The 20,527-nt window shown below is 44.1% G+C and overlaps 1 protein-coding gene across 1 annotated transcript in view; it reads left to right on the top strand.

The window, feature by feature from the left end:
- The window catches only part of LOC119660589 (neuronal PAS domain-containing protein 4B), a 402,201-nt gene that overhangs the window by 303,770 nt on the left and 77,904 nt on the right, over positions 1 to 20,527 (top strand). Inside the window, exon 5 of the mRNA XM_038069258.1 lies at positions 2,642 to 2,731. Within this exon, the coding sequence (XP_037925186.1) occupies positions 2,642 to 2,731 (90 nt within the window). The remainder of the gene's footprint in view (positions 1 to 2,641; positions 2,732 to 20,527) is intronic.

Here is a 20,527-nt window from a genome sequence, read left to right as displayed (position 1 = left end):
ATACTTCGGGTGAACTCACGTTGTATGTGACTACAGCTCGGTTGTTTGCGGTTGGCCCCCTAGTGGGAGCTCCATGGGGGTTGTTGGTTATGCTCAAGCGAAAAGAGACCTTTGGGCCTCGGCATTGTGTTGAATTTCAACATGGGTGCCGTACTCCTTAGTTCGGTAGAGATTTAGGTTGGTCTTGCATCCACCAGTATGAATGCTAAGCCATGCACTTGGCTTAGACTGGTACCGTTGTTGCTTGTCTCAGCGGGGCTCTGATTGTGGTCACAAAATGAATCCGTGTCTTAAGAAGACCGTGGGATTAAGTCTTCACGACAGGTATCTACGTAAAACACTCAAGGACTCACTGTTAGCGCAACTGAAGTGGAGGAAACAATAAAACGAAGGAAATTGGGGATGTGAACTTTGGAAAGCGAAGAGTTATTATCGAACATTGCGGCTCAGTGAATTCTTCAATCGGATTATTGAGAATAGTAAAACACCATCTGAATGACAAGAAAATAACACAGTTTCAAAATGGAAAAAGAAGGTAGGCGAGCAGAACGTTCAAGTTACTGCCCGATATGGGTGCTACCCTATAACCATGAAGATTTTTGAACGCATTTTTTTCAACCGTATTCATTCAAATACAAATAACCGTGAATCAAATGGAGTTTGTCAAGAACTGCAAAACTACTGACGCAATACACGCTGCACGGTTCAGCATGGAGAAACACCGTAATAAACATCGCCCTCCTTGCATTGCATTTTCGGATCTGGAGAAAGCGTTTGACCATATGCCATATGAACTAATCTGGTATATTCTGCGATAACAGCTAGTAGCAGAAGAACTCATGCGCTGGGTTGAATTGCTCTACTGTACGATAGGAAAAGTAAAGTTCGAAGAGTGCCTGGTGCATCAAAATTGCTTCATATCTCTGTTCGTGTTCATCAAGGAAGCGCTCTCTAATCACTCCTCATTGTTGTTGCCCAAAAACAGAATGATCGCCTCATGCAACACGGTCTCAGATTGAATCTGAATAAAACTGAATTTTTGACGACCGGTCCCCATGAAACAGGCACTGTCACTGATGATATCCTCCATGGATATGGGGTCCCTCCGATCGTGGGTGGTCTTGTAATTCGTGCTAAAGAAAATTTACTCGGTTAACCTCATGCTCAGTTTTATGAAATGTGTAGGGTAAGTTTGCGCGAAGTGTTTACTGCGAGTATGGCTTTGGTATAGACAATGCCGAATCTAGGTTGAGCGCAGTGCTTTTGGACGCTGGTTATGGCCACGGATGTTAGCCTAATCCTACTATATGTAACCCTAGTTCGGGCGAGATATATCACTAAATGGCAGTAGATGAAGAAGTACAGAAAAAGATTAGTGGACACACAGGCGGATTGCTGGCTTCAAGGAGTGACTGGAGAAAATGTCCGTGTTGATAAATTATAATCTCACCCAGCTTCTCACGGGGTAAAAGGGATACCGTCAGTACTTCTACGGGTTTAGATTGGACACTTTACCTGATTGTCCAAACTGCGAGTTAGTACCTGAAAACTCTGGGCTCATATTCTTCCCTTGTCCGAGATTCCTGGAAGAATGGAGAAACCTAAAGGAAACATCAAGTGAAATACCGGTGTCGTAAAATCTGGTGTAGAAGATGCTAGCGTATCAGAAGTATTGGGATGCGATCAACTTGCGGCCGTGTAAACTTTCTACGGATGTATGTAAATCCAAACCTAGGATTCGCTAACTTAGCTGTTGGCTACCATGAGTGTGAAATAGATCAATTCGCTCTTAAGGATATCCAATACAGAACGATATATTATTCTGAAATTCTCGACTTCTACTTCGCTCAAAAATGTTCCCATCTACTTCAAGCAGTTCAAGTACAAATGGCAAACAATTAAAATGATATCCAACAAATATCTCCACCTCCACAGTGAGTAGTATTTCTATACGTTTCGTAATACAATAGAAATAAATCATATGAAAATAATATCATTTGCAATCCATGATTAACCCCCTTTATGGGCTCATCCATCTGCGACGTCTAGGCAACAAGCGACAGCTGTACTTATTGCATTTAGCGCCACAACCAAGGATTTCCCAACCCAACCAAGCACGGCTAATCGGAAAATCCCAACCGACCAAAGTCAGATGAATTATCTGCAAGAGATAGATGGAAAATCGGAAAGAGTGCAGCTGCTTCTAGATCGATGTATCTCGTTAAAGTGATTATTTATTCTTAGAAGACTACGATCGATTGGTACGTTTTTCCCTATTTGCAGAAGTGTTGGACTCGGTTTCAAGAATGGCACGTTGCTGACTGAGATTTGTCACTGAAATGCTTGCGAAAGTTTAGGTTTTCTTGGCAGTTGGAGCCTCACTGATCCTAGAAAATTAGGTCATGGATTTTCATATGGGTCTGGTTCCGAAATTATGATGAAATTTCGACTTGATTCTGATTTCAGGCTCTTGATATTTATATTTATAGGCGAATGAATAGCTAGCTAGATAGTAGATAGAAGCTAGTGACCTTTAAATAGTAATGACAGTGGAATTCGTTGCAAATTTTCGCCACTATATTCACACTAATACTTCCAAGCGAAAACCAAATAATGGAAATTAATTTATTTTTCCTTCCAGGCATTATCGGGCTTCCTAATGATGCTCACGCAGAACGGCAAACTACTGTACATATCGGATAATGCTGCCGAATATCTTGGCCATTCAATGGTAAGTTGGCAACCTGAGCTTGACTTTACTCGCATATTAAATCAATTTCGCTTGAACAATGAACAATCAGCTAATTCAAAATAGAAAACCTTCATCGAATTTTCCACGTTATCAACAGTTTCCATTCGCGCATAAAGTCCGCCTTTTATTGCTTATGAATATGATGGTAATCGCAATAGTGAATCCCAGCAACCATAGCAGAATATTATATTTCAATGAAAAGCCCTCAAGACTATTTGATTGGGAGATGGCCAGCTGCTCATAGTAAGTGAATGTGATGGAGAGTTTGCGGAAGTGCTAAAACCATCGGTGACTTTTCTAATAAGGTTTCGCAATCCTGTGAAATGATTCTATGAACACAGATGATAAAACACTGAGTTGTTGGTCAAATTGTAGCTTTAGGTACCGGCATGAGAAGGATAGAGGGGAGCGTGGCAGTGCTGCATATGGCTGACTGAAAAAAAGAAATAATTGGGAGGGGCCATGTTGGAGAAGACCTTCCTGTCTAAGTACTTTCAATTTTACAATCCACATTATTTAGTTGCCAAAGCAATAGCAATTTTTTGGGTAGCAAGGGTGACTGTTGCTGGTCATTGTTGAACTTTCAAAACGGTGAACCGTCGGACTACCAGCCAAACACTTCTTTGTTACTAGGGAGCTAGTTTCGAACCGTTTGTTATATAAACTGCGGCTAGTCTTTCCTATCTTAGGCAGCCCCCAAATCGGGGAATTCTCATCACTAACGGGGAAGGAGAGAAAGAAGAGGATGCTGCTTTAAAACTCACTCTACTCCTCTATCGGTAGAGCTTAATCTTCTTCATAAGAAGAATAATCCTAGCATAATATGCAACACAACAGTCTACCTGCTTTTCTAGTCGTTTTTCTAAAACAGTTGCCCGTCATTCCCCATATGTCGCAGTTCCTCATGAAGAATCATCTTTTTTGAATCCTCTTCCATGTATTATACCTACAGATAATCATGCGTTCTTTGATAAGGTCACTCTCGAGACCACCATATCCCGTTTTGAGACAGTATGGTAGGCAAACGCCAATGGCAACCTTCTTGCTAAGTGGTTCAGCTCATACCTCCGCACCGTAAAACAGAACAGAGCGCACGACGCTGATGAGAAAGCTGCTGGAGAAACTTTTGCTACAACCGTATCTGCGGTTATTCTGATCTGTTGGAAAAAGCCGATCTTTGAGTCTAGCATCAATTAAAGCTACTTTACTATTGGCTTCCACTTTCAAATAGTTTCGCCAATTACGAAATGTGACGAAAGGTCAGCGCAAAGTTGAAGTCATAGGCAATCATCTATCTACTTGCACGTCGCATCAAAATGTAGTCTTCTTTGCTCCTGTTCTACAGGCTGTGCATAACCAATTTGGTACGATTCTTTTGACAAGCCGAATTCTAGCACACTATCGTAGGTAGCTTTTCACAGGTTCGGCCGTAGGATAGGCTGTGCCACCCACAACGTTCAGCGTTTTATCAAGCAAAGTGCGGTTTCTCAGATAATTTCTCAATATCCGCAAGGGGCGATCCGCCGCATGAGAAGAATTTTCTGGAGTATCCTGTATATCTGCTCATCTTCCGAAATTGAAAACATTTCTAACCTGTGCAGATCGGTGACTCTACTCCTCAGCTCGGTGAATTGTACCTACGACTTCCGTGACAGCATCCACTGTGGATCTCCCGGTGCTAAAAACAAACTGCTTTAATGATGATTCACCGATCGGGGGACTCACTCTCCACATGGTTTTTTCTAGCACAGTCCTCCAATCCAGTCCATCCACCCTTTTGTCCCTACCAAGTAGTCTCGTGCATGCTTTTCGTTTCCTTATTCGACGAATCACCTTCGCGACCCTTCATGAGCCGGCAGAGATTTGGGCTAGTCTAGGTCGAGATAAAATGTCGACCAACTCAAACGATATGTGTTGATGATCACTTGCCATCAATGACAACAGTGATTCCTTTGCCAAGATGGCACTGGTTTTTTTTACAGCCTGGCCACTAGAATTTTAGTACGAATTCCACGTTTATTTTTCCAGGGTTTTGCTAGCCGTCATTTTCAGAATCCAATTTTCTCTGAAGTTTGTATGAGGCGTGACAAAGCCACCCCATTTGGCCTTGGCCCAAATCTATATGGTAGTCGCATCTGGCGAGAGATGATTTGAAGGGTCATTATTCCCTGTTCGTTGGTAGGTGGTACTAAGCCAGTGTTTCCTCCGAATCGAACTGCATTCACAACTCGTGAGCGGTTGTATTTCAGTACATGATGATCTATAACAGACTATATTAGCTGCGCCCTAGTCCCTCTCTTTGACACATTGAAGGACAGATAGTGCTTCGAGCCTGTGGTATGTTTAATGATTCGTCAAGAGAGGGAAAACAGCTCCTCTTTCATTGGAAGTCTTGCCGCATCTACGGCATGCTGCCCTCCAGTCAGATTCCCAGTAAGTTGCAGAGCGTTTGCCCAGAGTCCAAATAGTCGAATCTTAAAATCACCCAACTAATCCTGATGGCACTATGGTTCAAAAAGGTAGAGCTTTAGTTTCTAAATCTTGTTGGCTTGGTTCAAAATAACAGTCCTCGTGAATATTTATGTTTGCCGATGTATTTATTCTACTAATGGGGGCTGTACCACCATTGAGCGTTATGAAAACGAAACTGGAGTACATTCTCACTGAAAAAAAAGGATTAACAAAGAAACTGATGCTGCCGTTAGTATTTGCTTTGACTTCAGGCAGACGGTTACAGTTAGCTTAGCAATGGATTCTCAATGGTCAATTTGGCACTTACGGTGCTCTCAATGCGTGTGTTTCTACTTTTTGTTGCCCTTCATATTTTAATTTAGAAGGAAATTTGGCCCAGTAGCTCTTCCAGTTCCATCTGACCACTTGCCTTTGGCGAAGTTTCTCCTCGAGGAAGCTTTCAGATTGCGTGCACTTTTGCAGATGCCGCAAATTTCTAAATAAGTCTCTCCTTTTCAACCCTGGCAAGAACAGTCGCCTCGGCTTCTTTTCACCCGCAGTTGCATCACTTTCCGAGATTTGCCTCGTATTTGACCGTGCGCTATCTAGAGTCTTACCGGTTATTGCAGCTATTGATACTTCCTTTACTGGGTGCTTCAGTGAACACCTCCTTTTGTATTGCGGCAAAATGCAGCCAACTCTTCCTCCTTTCTTGCTATCTCCTCAGCTTTTTTATTTTCGATAGAATTTATACCACCGTATTGTATATAAAGAAGCGGGCGGCAGCAGCCAGGAACGGATGTAACCTCTTTACCTCTTCTTCTTTTGCTAGCACTACTGTTTTATGTTCAGCAAATAATAGTCCAGTATTTTTCACCCAAGAATTTATGTCCCACATTGTGTCGACTGTATAGACCACGCTGTTATGGAGTTGCAGGGTCAGTACTCCATCGTACACAGTTATCAACAGTAAAAGGTCTAGGACAGAGCCTTGTGACATGCTGCCAGTTGTCAGCAGTATTTTCAGTCCATATATGTATCAGATGAAGACAGAGGTAAGCGCAACGCGACTAACGAGGAAACCCCTCGATGAACCTTTTGAAGCATTCGTGAGTCTTACACGTCTACAGTGAGGGTACACTCTATCTGGGGTTTTAACATTGGTTATCCAAGTTGCTGTATAGTTGCTGATGAAACTTGGTGCTTCTTAAGATCTCTACAGTTACATAATATGATCAAAAATGAGAGGCTCTCCAACACAATAGTCCAAAAGTCCTCGTACTCTGATGAATGCCCTCGTTTTGAAGCACAACCAACACCGTTTTTTAGCAGCCGTGTGTCGGATTGAATATCTTTTGTTACTAGTTGCTCTCATAAATCTATTGCTGGTCGGGATCTGGCCGATTTTGTGTAGTCGTTCACCGCCTGGAGTAGGGTAGGTGAATGCATTGCACCTGGAATATTGGACTCCCGCAAGGATACACCTGGAACCGTTTGACACATTACTTCGGGCTAGCCCTCTTGCTCTGTCGACTTAGAGAGTCTTCAAGTGAGGGAATTCCTTTCACTAACGGGAAGGAATCCGTTGCCATCAGTCGAGCTCAATTATTTTCCCAACAAGAAGAACCCGAACGTAATGCGCAACACGATTCTAGTTACCAGCGCTTCTCAGAATCTCCCTCGCTACGTTGTCTGGAGGAAGCCTCCCTGTGTCCGCATAAAGTTACTTTTGAACGCGATTCCACTTTTCATAAGAGAAAAAGGTCGGTTCTGCATCGTCCGCGATTCCATTGCAGAACACACTGTCAGGAAATCGTACCTTGCCAATATTGTGCAGGTGAAACTAAAAGCGAAGCTTCCAGCGTCCACTTAGAAGTTGGGTAAAGAAAGAATAAATCTCGCCATCATTTCGACTCAGCAGCGGATCTACATTGCCAATGAACCGCAGAGTCCAACTGTCGCTTGGTTAATTTTGCCAAGAGATTTACCAATGTGTAAGTGTGCGTCAACATCCTTCACGGGCAATCACCTCTCTTAAATCTCCGCCCTTTCAGTTGTATTTGGCTTTTCGGCCAAGGCGGCAACGTACATCGCTCCCACGATCACCATTAAACCGCGATATTTAATCGCTGGTAGATTCTCATGCTGGCGGAGATGACTATGGTAGCCATGGACATCATTAACTCATGTCTGCTTTGTGCGTGCGCATCTGGTAACAAGTGCAGAAAAGTTGTCTGCATAACCGGCGCGATGCTCAGGCAACCCTGTCGGCTGAAACAAAACCAAATAGCCGAGGAGAACCTCCATAGTGATGCAGTAGGCGAATGCTCCAAAGACCTAATCAGGGCGATCAGACCCGAGTTTGCAGGGGGACTCATCTGAAGTGGCCAATCGTCACGAAACCTTACCAGGGGTATACTGGTACCATGGGAACCGGAATAGCCCCTGGACTCACATACTACGGAAGAATTCCTGTTGTATGTGAGTACAGCTCGGTTATTTGCGGTTGGCCCCCTAGTGGGAGCTTCATGGGGGTTGTGGTTACGTTCAAGCGAATAGAGACCTTCGGGCCTCGGCGTGTGCCGTACTCCTTAGTTCCGTAGTGATTTAGGTAAGTCTTGCTTCCACCAGTATGAATGCTGAGCCATCCACTTGGTATAGACTGGTACCGTTGTAGTTTGTCGGGTTAATACACGCCGCATCAACCACTTTAAACGCAATGTACTGGTGGTCACTTGCCGCGAGGTCTTCTAGATTTCGCACCTGTCCACGGACGGTGTCAGAGATTCCGACGCAATAGTTATGTCGAGGGCGTTTCCGTCGTATCCGTTGTTTAAAATTATGAGTCTGATTTTCGCCGCCATTTCCTGGATCCGTCTTCTTCTGGAGTCTGAATGTCCCCTTCAAGGGCCCTAACATGAAAGCCACCTCCTACCAGGATTCGCCCATTCTCCAGGGCATCGAACTGCGTCGGAAGTTCGGCATCATCTCATTCGGCGTTGGGGAAACGCTAAAAAACATTATCCCTAAACACCGAATCCAGACAAAGCCACTTTCTCGGCCTTCGACAAGACCCAAACTCTAATGCCGTCTCGAACCCAGATGGTAACGATATCCGGTAACTCGGGATACTATGAAGCCCTGCCTGTGTTCTGGCATTGCTTGCTGATTAACACTAGATAGACGAACTTCCTCAGCAGCTCGTGCGCATTTGCACTCCGGTGGATGTTAATTTGTAGTATGCGGATCATGATTGATTTTCTCGCTGTTAATGATTTTCCTCGCGTGTTACTCGGCGACTTCCATTGCATAAGTATTACCTTTCTGGACATTCATTGCTTCTGGGCATTTATGCTTCGCCCTTCAACCTTTTCTATGATGTAGTCAAGATCTCGGATTTCTAGGGAGTGCATAGACTCTAGAGTAGGATCGAGAGCCTCCTCCTCCGGTAGTCCCTTGACCACTTCATAGAGCATACTCTCGCTAGTTGTCTTCGGGCCGAAGTCTATAAGGATTCCTCCACCCTTCGTTTCCGTATATACTTCTGCTTCATTGTTTTCGGGTTTCATCTTAAAGCGGAATTCACTAACGATTTTCGAAAATGTCTTGCCATCCGTCGATTTACTGAGCAGAGCCGACGGTCTGCCCCTCCTCCATTTCCACGTCTTCTCTGTTACTGGCTTTCTATTCCTAGCCTTCTTGATTTTGGACATACGAGTTTCTGACGTCCTAGCGACGCTTATAATGTTCGCGCATCTCCCACTGCTGTTTAGGTTTGGTTGTAGAAGGAAATGCGGTCCAGTAGCTCATCCAGTTTCATCTTCCCATTTTTGACGCCTTTGCTAACGTCTGTCTAGATGAACGTCACCGACCGCACATGCTTCATCACTGTCGCACAATTTCTGATGAGCCTTTCTTCCTCGGCTGCAGCTAGGACGGTCGACTACACTTCCACTCGGTTCATTTTTGAATCCACCTGCTCATGTCTAGCAATTTTGACTGGGTGTTTTTTCGGAACAGGAACACTGCAGGGTACTGGAGTTGCTACCATCGCAAAAGCGCCACGTAACTTTGCAAGGCTCCTTCTTTATTTTCGTGCTGCGCCCAAACGTAGTCAACTTTTCCTCCTTCCTTGTCATTGGATCGATTTTTTTGTTTGTTATATATTATTTTCCATGGAGATTTTGACCAAGGGCGTGGGCTTCAATAGCCAAGACCTAATGTACCCTTGCGGACAGTGTCCCTACTCTAGTTCCCTGAGGTCCGCTTCACGCTTAGCTGATCCTGGAGATCACGGACGGATTAGCGCTCACTTGGGGTAACGTGGTCTACTAATATTAGTTCAATGCACACTACTTGACTAGGCCCCCAAAGGGGCTGCTACACGTCACAGCTACCACTTTGGCAGAGCTAGGCTCACATCACTCTATCGATGTGGGTAGAAAGCTGTCTACGAACCCGAAGTTTGTCCGACACGTACAGGTCATCCGCGGCTCGCATTTCACTGAGGAGCTTTTCAAGGCTACTACGTAGGTGATGTACTACCAGCTAGGGCATCAGAACTACCTACACAAGCACTTCAGGGACGTCCCCGTATCGTGAGCCACCCGTTTAAGTTCACAGACGATCCCTGAGCCTTTTTTTTAGCTCAACTGACCTTGCAGTAGGCTTTATAATTGACGAATGACGGGGTACTGGAAGCTACAAAAACCACTATAACTCTCACTGTTTCTACTATAGTCGCAAACGACTATGCTCGTTATAACATGCTCGAGCAAGGTGTTTCGAGAGTTCAGCATTTAGATCGCTCATCACGATTACATGGTCGTCTGCAAGTAGCCTCTTGCTGACTGCATGCAGTTACTCATAAACTGTATCGGTACGCATTATTGTAATGTTCCTTACCCTGGACTTGAATCTAATAGTTAAGATCTTGTCAGAAACTGGTTAGAGGAATATGCCTTTCGGAAGAAACCAACATCAACTTAGGTGCATGGCTGAATCGGAAGCATGGTGAGACTGACTATTTCCTTACCAAATTTTTAAGTAGGCGTGGAAGTTTTCAGGCTTACCTGTACAAGATTGGAAAGGCGCAATTTCCGGATTGTGTGTTTTGCAATGTAGTTGTGGACGACGCCCACCACACTTTTTTTTCTTGTGGAAGGTGGGATGGGGTTCGTCAGCAGCTCAATTTAAACACAGGAGATCTCTCTCCAGACAACATTGTCGAAGAGATGCTGAGGACTGCTGACAGGTGGAACCGTGTTGCCCATTACGTTCGGGCCCTTCTCGTTGCTAAGAACATAGAACTAGAATAGAAAAGGGGGTTCCTTGAACTGACAGTTGCCTTCCTCATCTCATCATTGTTATTTGCAGTGCGCTAAGGTATTCGAACATTGCGCTTAGTGAAAAATTATCTAAAAGCTGACCGATATAGTGAGGGCTTTATACGCTAGATGTTGATTTGAGAACCTCTTTACTCCACTTCGACTAGATTTACTATCAAGAAGCGGAGGAGGTGAACCTGTTCCAGAAGAATCAAAGTTCTACTGAATTGGGCACAGGCTAATAATTTTGAAGATTTGACTTTCTCGTACAACTACAATAATAAACGTTAGGTCTACGTCCTTACAGTTCGTCTTTAGTTATACATTGCTTTTAAGGCTGCAATCAGCCATGGACTAAATTTTATTTTATTGTATGTATCACCCGAGGCTCCTTTCGTGGCTTCGTAACATCGGTTTTCCGTGTAGGGTTGTCAGACCTACCCAACCCCCAACCTAGAAGATCATTTTGTCCCGATTTTAGGCGCGGGAGATTCGCATTCATCCTTCTTCGTCTGCAGTTTTTCATAAAGAAAGAACTCCCAGCGATCACCCCGTGCAGGTGGGGATAGGGTTTGGTAGTAGAGCTGTTGGTGTTGGTTCAGCAGCAGTTTCCCAGGTTTTATGCTCCATCGCGGGTACCAATTCACGTTTCGTCTACATAACGACGAAATCTATGAGCGATACCATGACCGTCCGGTTGGAGATAAAATCCGGCTTATAAAGTTACGGCGGGCGGATCCCTTACTCCGTATGGATGAAGATGATCCCACCCGGAAAGTCTATAAGAGCAATATCTATGGTAGAAAAAGAAGATGAGGCAGACCCTGCCTAAGATGGAGCGATGGCGTAGGTCAGGACGCCAGAGACCTTTTGGGGATATCGAATTGGTGGACCTCGGCGCAAAACCGGGATGTCAGGAGTTGCTTATTAAGGCAGGCCTAGACCGGATACGGGTTGTTGCGCCGTTGATGATGGTGATGATGATGATGGTATATATCACCCGCTCCCATTTCGGCTTCAAAACCTGTTGAGACAGAAGCCATTCATTACTGATTCCCAAAGTAAAGAAAACGTCAAGTTGACAAGGTACCCTCTATGAGGAACTCATTCACCGTCCAACTATTGGTTTGTCGACAAGATCTTAGTGATGCAGGCTTCTCCAGCGAAAAAGTCTTCAAAGCATTTTCACTTGTAAAGCTGACAATCCTGCTCAAGCGGTTGGAATTGTCTTATGCTCAGAAGGTGGTGCGGTGGTTAATTTCAGCTTTTTCTTTGCACTGTTGTACGGTTAACGTCTCCTGGACAAGGGTTGATTAAAGTTAAAGAAGGACGAAAGGAAATGAGTCCTTGCTTCGAAGAGCGCAATACTTATTAGGCAACTTAGCGGCATGGCTTTGCCATGTTGTTCAAAGTAGAGATGAATTTCATTTTATCTATTTAGCGAAAATAGGAAAATAAACGTCTTCTTCACCACGGATACATACAAAAATTGCACCTTTCTTCCGACTCGAGGAAAAGAGAATGCTTGAAGCAACGAATCGCACTCTACAATCTACTAATCCGCGGACCTATTTGTAATGCACTCGAAAACTTGTAACCTGGAGTGTTTGATCATTTCACTTTGTAATTACTTGAGTCGCTCCATGCTATTTTCTTGTCATGGATGCGATTCCGATGCACACATGCTGCACGGATGCCTGCATGCAATGCATCCGTGCCCGGCCGAGTTACACTTGAGCACGGGTACACCTCGCAACCTTCCGCCAGTCACATGCACCTCATATTAATCCAATTGCTTGCATACATTCGATTATGCTCGTAAAGGCAAAAATTATTCATCGTTTTTGTTTGCAGCCGTGATGATGTGATGATGTCAACCGTTTTTCGTTGACATGTTTTTCCGTCTGCCGGGACCGCCGTTCACGCCGTCCAGGCCGTTCAGGCCGTCGCCGTGCATTCAAAGGTGCAACACATGTCTATGAGCAATTTCTTGTTCTGAATTTCAAACAATATTTTCGAAATCCTTTCACTTTGATCATGTCGAGATTTCGGAAAATCACCACAAACAATATTTGAATGTTTGTTGCAATTACTGCATATTGCATGCAGATGGAAATGGAAAAACATGATTTGGAAAATGCATAAGCACGGCCTGGAAAACACTTGTAAACGGCTGGAGAGAAGGGCTCGCGATCGTAGCGGACGATCGTGGGAAATACTCGTGGTAGCTAAGGGCTATCGAGGCGGACCAGCAAAGGTGTGGAGATATCATTTGTGGTGTCTTACGAATATGGAATGTAAATTGTTATTATGACACATAATAAACATGGGAAAGTGTTAAAATAAATAATGGGTGCTTTGAGATTGAAATAGTAAAGATATGAGTGGTTGGTGCTATTTGCTGCACTTTTGAAATGAACTCTTTCAGTTGTTTTTGAGTTAGTTGCCGGATTTTTTGGCGTCCTGGCAGCATGAGTGCATCTCATGCATAGTGCATGGTCACGGTAATGCGCAGAGGTGGGATAGAAAAACAGTCATTGCAGCAGCTTTCTTCCTCAGCTATGGGATCGCCTGATTTTATTCTGCAGGTGGATGACAGTCTGCCCACTGCAGTCTACAACTATTGCAGCTGAGTGGAGCTGAATGAGCGCAGAAAGTGCCTAATGTGTGGGGATAACTCCCACATCGCCAGGGGGAGGGTATGCCAACCCTAGTGGCTCCAATATGGGCTAGTGTTCCGTGCAGACCGCCGCAATCTTGAATGCATTTGCACGCATTTGGCACAGGAGCTCTCGTGATCGGGCCAAATTCCCCTTGACTTGCCACAGCTTATAAGCCTTCGCCATATCAGGCCCGCGGCTACTAGGTAGTGCGAGTTGACTCGGCCCCCGATAGCCGCCAGCGAAACACCCCCTGTATTCGCCGAAGGACTGCCAAGAGCAGAGCCGTGCCTGGCCAATCCGTCAGCCCGCTCATTCCCCTCTATGTTCCTATTCCCGGGAACCCAAAGGAGAATGACCTTGAACGTGCCGCCAGACGGTTCAGCGCGTCTCTGCACTGCTCCTCCAGCCTAGAAGATGTCGGCGCTGAGTACAAGGCCTTGATGGCCGCTTGGCTGTCGGTCAGAATGGCCATGTTGCGCTTGGGGCTTGAATCATGGTCAAGCCAGCCACCATACAATAGAGCCGTATGTTAGGATCGGAAGCACTACAGCGGTGTACATCCAGAGAACAATCCTCGGCCGGAGATCCCATTTCCTTGCAAAGGTTCGCTTGCAGGCATAGAAGGTAGTGATAGTGTGTTCCCCTCTGTTCCTAGTAAAGGGAGCCTAGTACCAAGAGTACCAAATAGGGTTATCTTAGGCTCAGCCAAATATAGCTATTTCGTGAAAAGGAAAACAACGACACTGCCCAATGTTTACAAAGCAACCACTCCTGTTTTTGAGAACCTTATATATGAGGTGGTATCGAAGTACCAGAGGGAAATCAGCAAAAATTTCTACTACTGAATGAAACTGTTGTAAGACTCACGAACTTAAGAGTAAAGTTGCTGATATGTGTGTGCGTGTGTGGTGTCGGAGAAGCTATAGCTTCTGAGCAGTCAGGTCGAATTGGCCTATTGTACTCGCCACTCTTATCTAACGGAATATTCCGGATTTGTTAACGTATCGCGGGATTTTCATTAGTGGATGTGATGCTACCCGCCTGAAGAACATCGCTACCAAAGATATGATGCCTGATACGTCCATAGGCGGGGCATTCACATAGGAAATGCTCCGTGGATTCCGCTTCCTCATTACAGGAGAGAAACGTATCATCGTGAATAATTCCTATTCTGAACACATGTTCAGCTTGTGAATTATGGCCTGTCTGTGTGTCCACAATACTCCTGCAAGTCCTCCTGCTTTTCCATAGGAAAAATTTTGTGGTACGCATGTTCGGTTCTGGCAGGAAAAGTTTGGTGTGTCTAGTAGTATTTAGGCTCAGCCACCTGTTACTGTGGGAAGCTTCTTCCCAGTTTTCGAGGACAGACTCAGCCAATGCTACTGGTACTTCAATTGCTGGTTCCGGTCCCTGCATGGGAGAAATTAACCCCTCTTTCGCTAAGGCATCCGACATTTCATTTCCCTCTACGCCACAGTGACCAGATACCCAGAGTAGTTCCACCGTATTGAATCAAAAGATAGAGTTCAAACGGTTTCTCTTCTCCTGAACGATTTTCCAGGTGATCAAAGGACTACTCAACGTCTGGCTAAACCTGGCAGATTGCAGATGCGCCTGTCCTTCAACCGCTCATCAATCCCCCGCCCTTTGGATCACATAAACTTCGGCTTGAAAAACTGTTATATCTTGTCACAAAGGAAAAGCCCACTTTTCGTTTTTATTCGGGAAGTAGACTCCGGCTCCCGAACCCCTGTTTTTAAGCCATCGATCGAGACTTCCGTATATCCGCCACGCATTCCTCTGGGACTTCCCAGTTGTCTCTACGCTTCAAGGTAACATCATGTTTTCTACCAAACAGATGTATGGGGACACGAGAATCGGAAGACATTATAAGAACTGGATTCAATACTCCCAGTTCCTCCCAGTTCCTATGCTCTGTGCGCCCCACATCCATTGTTTCCCCATAGATCTAATCGAATTAGTCTATGAGCTGCTCTCATACAGTGCTTTGAATAAATATATCCAGGGGATGCAAATTGAGTAATGCATTTAGGGCTGCGCGGGATGACGTGCTCATGACACCGGTGATACCCAGACACACAGTTTTTTGCAGTGCCGCTAGTTTACTGTGAAAACCTTTTTGTCTCACCTTAATCTACCACACTACGAATGCATAAGCGAACATCGGCCTAATGATGGCAACGCATATCTACATTACCACATGAGGCCTAAATCTCCATGTCGAGGCAAAGGTCCGTCTGCTTTCCAGTGCAAGGTTCAAACTATAAGTAGTCATCCATCGGCTTATCCGCCGCATCAATATGCCGAGTCTGCTTTGCACCTGTCCGACAGTGCATCCAGCAACAAGTTTCGCGACATCATTTGCATAACAGACGACCAGGCGCGACTTTTCTGACATATCAAGTGTAAGTAGATTATCATAGGTAGCGTTCCAGAGGTCTGGCCCTAGGATGAATCCTTGTGCTACCCCTGACATGACGTCCATCCTCCTCTGAACCTCCAGCGTTTCATAGTGCAGGGAAAGCTCTGAAAAAAATCATGAGGTCAGTTTACCGAACTCATTTTAGGCGACCTGGAAATTAAAGCGGATTCTGGTTGAAGAGTGGAAGGTAAGCTGAAGGCAATGAGGAAACGGTAGAATGCCCACACAGTTTACCTTGATAGATGCGAAAAATTTCTGATTAACCTACCTTACTAGCAGATTGCTAAGTGACTTCAATGTAGTCAGTTTGGCCATGAGAAGCAGTTCTACTGAGGTAGTTTTCCTTCATTGGCTATTCATTAGCCAAAACAAGAAGAGGTAACTACTTAGTGTTAACTTTATCGGGAATGGAAATTCAGCTAATACAGTTAGATATTTAAGAACGTATAATTGCTCCAAATCAACGTCAAAACCCCGGGCACTAGAGTAATATCAATACATACATCCATCCAAATGTTGTTACAATTTTGAATGTTCGCTTATCTTAGCAGTGCAGGAGTGACGAAGATTTTGCCATCTGTGGCACTTGAAACTATCCAAATTTACTACCCATTCTCTTTGAGGTGAAACAGGAAGTCGCTAACTACGTATATAAGAACAATGTATATCAATGGTGCTTGAAATCAAGCATATGACCATACCTCTATTTGAAAATCTCTCGGAAAACACTAATGTACACAGATCATATGCTGCCCAGATTTGTATTTGACTAGATTCATCATCATAATCATCAACGGTGCAATAGTCGGTATCCGTTCTAGACCTATATTAATCAGGAACTCCAGACACACCACCGAGGTCCACAAATTCGATATCCCTAAAACTGTCTGGCATCCTGACCTACGCCACCGCTCCATCTCAGGCAGGGTCTGCCTCGTCTTCTTTTCTTACCATAAATATTGCACTTATAGACTTTTCGGGCTGGATCATCCTCATCCATACGGATTAAGTCACCCGCCCACAGTAAGCTATTGAGCCGGATTTTATCTACAACCGAACCGTCATGGTATCGCTCATAGATTTTGTCGTTATGTAGGCTGCGGAATCGTCCCTCCTCATGTAGGGGTCCAAAAATTCTTCGGAGGATTCTTCTTTTGAACGCGGCCAAGAGTTCGCAACTTTTCTTGCTAAGAACCCAAGTCTCCGAGGAATACATGAGGACTAGCAAGAACATTGTTTTGAACAGTAAGAGCTTTGACCCTATGGTGAGATGTTTCGAGCGAAACAGTTTTTGTAAGCTGAAATAGGCTCTGTTTGCTACCAACAACCCTGCGTGGATTTCATCGTCGTAGCTGTTATTGGTTGCGATTTTCAACCTTAGATAGGAGAAATTGTCAACGGCCTCAAAGTTGCAGTCTCCTATCTTTATTCTTCCCGTTTGACCAGTTGTTGGTTGGTTGGTTTTCGGTGCTGACATCGCCACAATATATTCTGTCTTGCTTGATGCACCAATCGCCGCCTGCTCGATCTGGATGAAAGCAGGTCGTTCTTCCCATGATGTCGATATCGCCAGCATATGCCAGTAGTTGGGTGGAACTACTGGTCTTGTTGGGTGGACTTAAAGAGGTACCCTTGTATTTACCTCAGCATTACGGATCACTTTTTCGAGGGCTAGGTTAAAGAGGACGCATGAAAGGGTATCCCCTTGTCGTAGACCGTTATTGATGTCGAATGGTCTTCAGAGTGACCCTGCTACTTTTATCTGGCCTCGCACATTGGTCACACACACAGAGTCAGCCTAGTCAGTCTTATCAATTTCGTTGGGATACCAAATTCTCTCATGGCCGTGTACAGTTTTACCCATGGCTATGCTGTCATAGGTGGCTTTAAAGAGGACGGAAAGATGGTGGAGCTGATGTCCATATTCCAACAGTTTTTTTATTGCTTGCCGCGCAGAGAAAATTTGATCCGTTGCTGATTTGCGTTGAGTGAAGCCTCTTTGCTATGGACCAATGACGTTCTGGGCGTATGGGGCTATCCGGCTTATCAAGATAGCGGAGAATATCTTATAGATGGTACTCAGCAACGTGATACCTCTATAATTGCTGCATTGCATGATATCTCCCTTTTTATGTACGAGATAGATGATGCCAGCAAAAGAGAGGAATGATTTTTCATTTTTTTCATTTTTTCATTTAGTACCCCACATAGTTACCTTTGGTGAAGAAAAATTGTACACCCTTCTTTTGCATGTATGGAAATGGTTTTATATAAAGCCTTAAACAGGTGCCGTAAAAACTATAGAACGCCAGTACAATGCAAGGAATCTCGGTGGGGATAAATCTGTAGTTTAGCCTAATCATGATATTGAAACAGGTATGCAGTCCTATTATCATAAGCACTCATGTGAGGTCCTGTGAGAGAGGCATGTGACAATAGTCTTTGGAAAACTAGGCTCAATAGAGGCAAGGACAGAATCAGAATCAGCGGAAGTGACATAGTACAAAAAAATATTCTTCCTACTAAGTGAAACTTCTGAACCACTCCAGTTCATCTACGGCGTCATTGTAGGATCATTTGTAGGGCATAGAAACTCTACGTTCGGAGTTGATCTTGTTTCCATAGATAAGGCAGGTATCGCCGTCAAAAACTTGTAGGAAGCAAAACACGAAAAGTTGGCAGCATATCTCCGGAACCATTGAAAAGTGGAGGGTTGTTAAATAATAGAATGACTTTAAACCTAGGAAATCTGCAGCGGACCAACGGTTAAGCGAGCCTTAGTTCCCCTCTCAGGTAGCCGGGATAATACTACCGATAGAATATACACCTCAATGTCAAGGGTCTAATAACGGGCAAAACTTTTCCATATAATAGGGTACTAGAGTAGGAAAAGACGCACGCGTCAAAAGGCAAAGTTACGGGGCGATCGTAAGTAAGGCTGCCTCAAGATGAGGTAGACGGTCCACTGGAGTAGGGACAGTAATAATGAGCCCTCAAGTTCCCAGCAGGCGACAGAAAAGAAAAACCCTTTTCACGGAAGAAAGCTGAGCCGGTGAAACTACCAGTAATTACTCGATTGTAGCCTTAGCACCAACAGATGACGAAGAATCGAAAACTCCTAAACGCGAACAATGAGCGGTAAAAGGACGAAAAGATCATTCCGAAGTAGTAATTATTTCCAATAAAAGATGTATGACCTAGAATGAAAGCGAATCCAGAATTGAACGATTTGGACGATAATGTGAGTCATATCAGGTGGACGCATTAAGGTGATTTGATATACGAGTTAAATAAGTTCAGGGGGAAGTTAGTGGATTATTTTCGCGGCAAAAAGAGGCTCTAGGTCAAAATCCGAAAGCAGAACCTAGCTTGTGCTAAGGGAGTAAGTTAATCTTAGTGGAACAGAAGAGAATGCTATAAAAAGGATGAGGAAGGCATGTATGACTTCTCAATGTCGTGACAGCGTGTCACGGCCCTTGCTCAAAACAATTACAACCCTTCTTCCCCAACAAGAGGAAAGTTAACCTCAACCAACGGTTCAAAAGGATGCCTTGTTGAGGTTACATTGGTCCGAAATGGTTTATAAGTACATTTAAATCATTTTTGCTGAAAGGAGTGTTTCCCATCCAGTGGAAGTGGCGGAATTTAGCCACATTATCGTAGCCTTTTTCCTATCGCCTTGAATATCTATTAGACACTATGGGGTGGAGGTTTGAGAGGGTGATGTGCAATGTGCATTGAGTTGGTGTATGGTCAATCGCAGCGAAAATATAGGTTCTAACGAGTTTTTGCTACGGTCTATGCAATGGTCGCGAATCTGGCTCGGGCTATCGGTAAGCGTTGCATCATGGTGACACTAAATGCCAGCGATGCCTTTAATTTTGCCAACTGGAGTTGGATTGAGGGACTTAACTGGATGCTCTGATTACTCACTCATTTTATCGAGAGTTACTTGTTGGAGAGCATTCTTCGGTATGAAATTTACGATGGTTTGAAAGATATATTGTATCAGCAAGCGTTCTCCAAGGCTTGGCATTGGGACGACAAAGTGCTTGGCCTTCGCGTTCCAGAGGTGGCAACGTTATAGTTCGGAAGCACCCGATAATGAGGGTCCTTATTATTAATAGCTGGGCAAACAATATTGTAAATCTCGGGCATTCAGACTACGCTGACTGACTTATATGCCACTTAAATAGGGTTAAAGAATGGAGATTGACTGGCGCGTGTGTTAAAAAAACTCTTCATCGACACCAGGGGCATTCTTATATTTGATCCCGACCAGATATTCCCGTACGCTGATGAAGAGAATACCTTGTCCTAATCTTTCCTTGAATGCTGGGAGGCCCTAAGTTGTCAGGCAAAGAAGAAGCTTTAGGACAAATCATATGCAAATCAGAACAAGTCCAAAACCAGAAGCTTGGCGCTCCATGTATTAAAGTTTTTGTTGGTTTTATATGTAAGAATATTTGGCTACCCGATGATTCCACTTATATATAGTTCGTAGTGTACACACTTTTAATGCAGCCAATATTCAATTTAATGTAGTACTAACATTTCATTTCTTAAGGGGTTGTAATTTGAGGTGAAAAGCGCAAATTTGACCTCCTATAAATTTGTTAATAATCCTTGGACTTCCACCAAACTTTCCATGATGACGCTTCATATCAAAACTTATATTACTTTCCGGATCTAGAGTGAACTTAAGGGGGTGGTTCGTAGTAAATTTTCAAAATATAATAATATACTATTACTAATTTTATTTGATGAAATATGGTAATTGGAAGTATTTTGGGGACTATGGATACTATGTGCGCCGACTACCATATTTTTTCAGATTCTTGGATTATTTTTGGTTGTAAAGAAATTGAGGGTGTGGTTTTGAATCAGTTGG

This window comes from Hermetia illucens, chromosome 6 (genome assembly GCF_905115235.1).
Source record: "Hermetia illucens chromosome 6, iHerIll2.2.curated.20191125, whole genome shotgun sequence".
Classification (NCBI taxonomy): domain Eukaryota; kingdom Metazoa; phylum Arthropoda; class Insecta; order Diptera; family Stratiomyidae; genus Hermetia; species Hermetia illucens.
The sequence above is the reverse complement of the archived record's forward strand: the minus strand, read 5'-3'. Positions and strand labels throughout refer to the sequence as shown.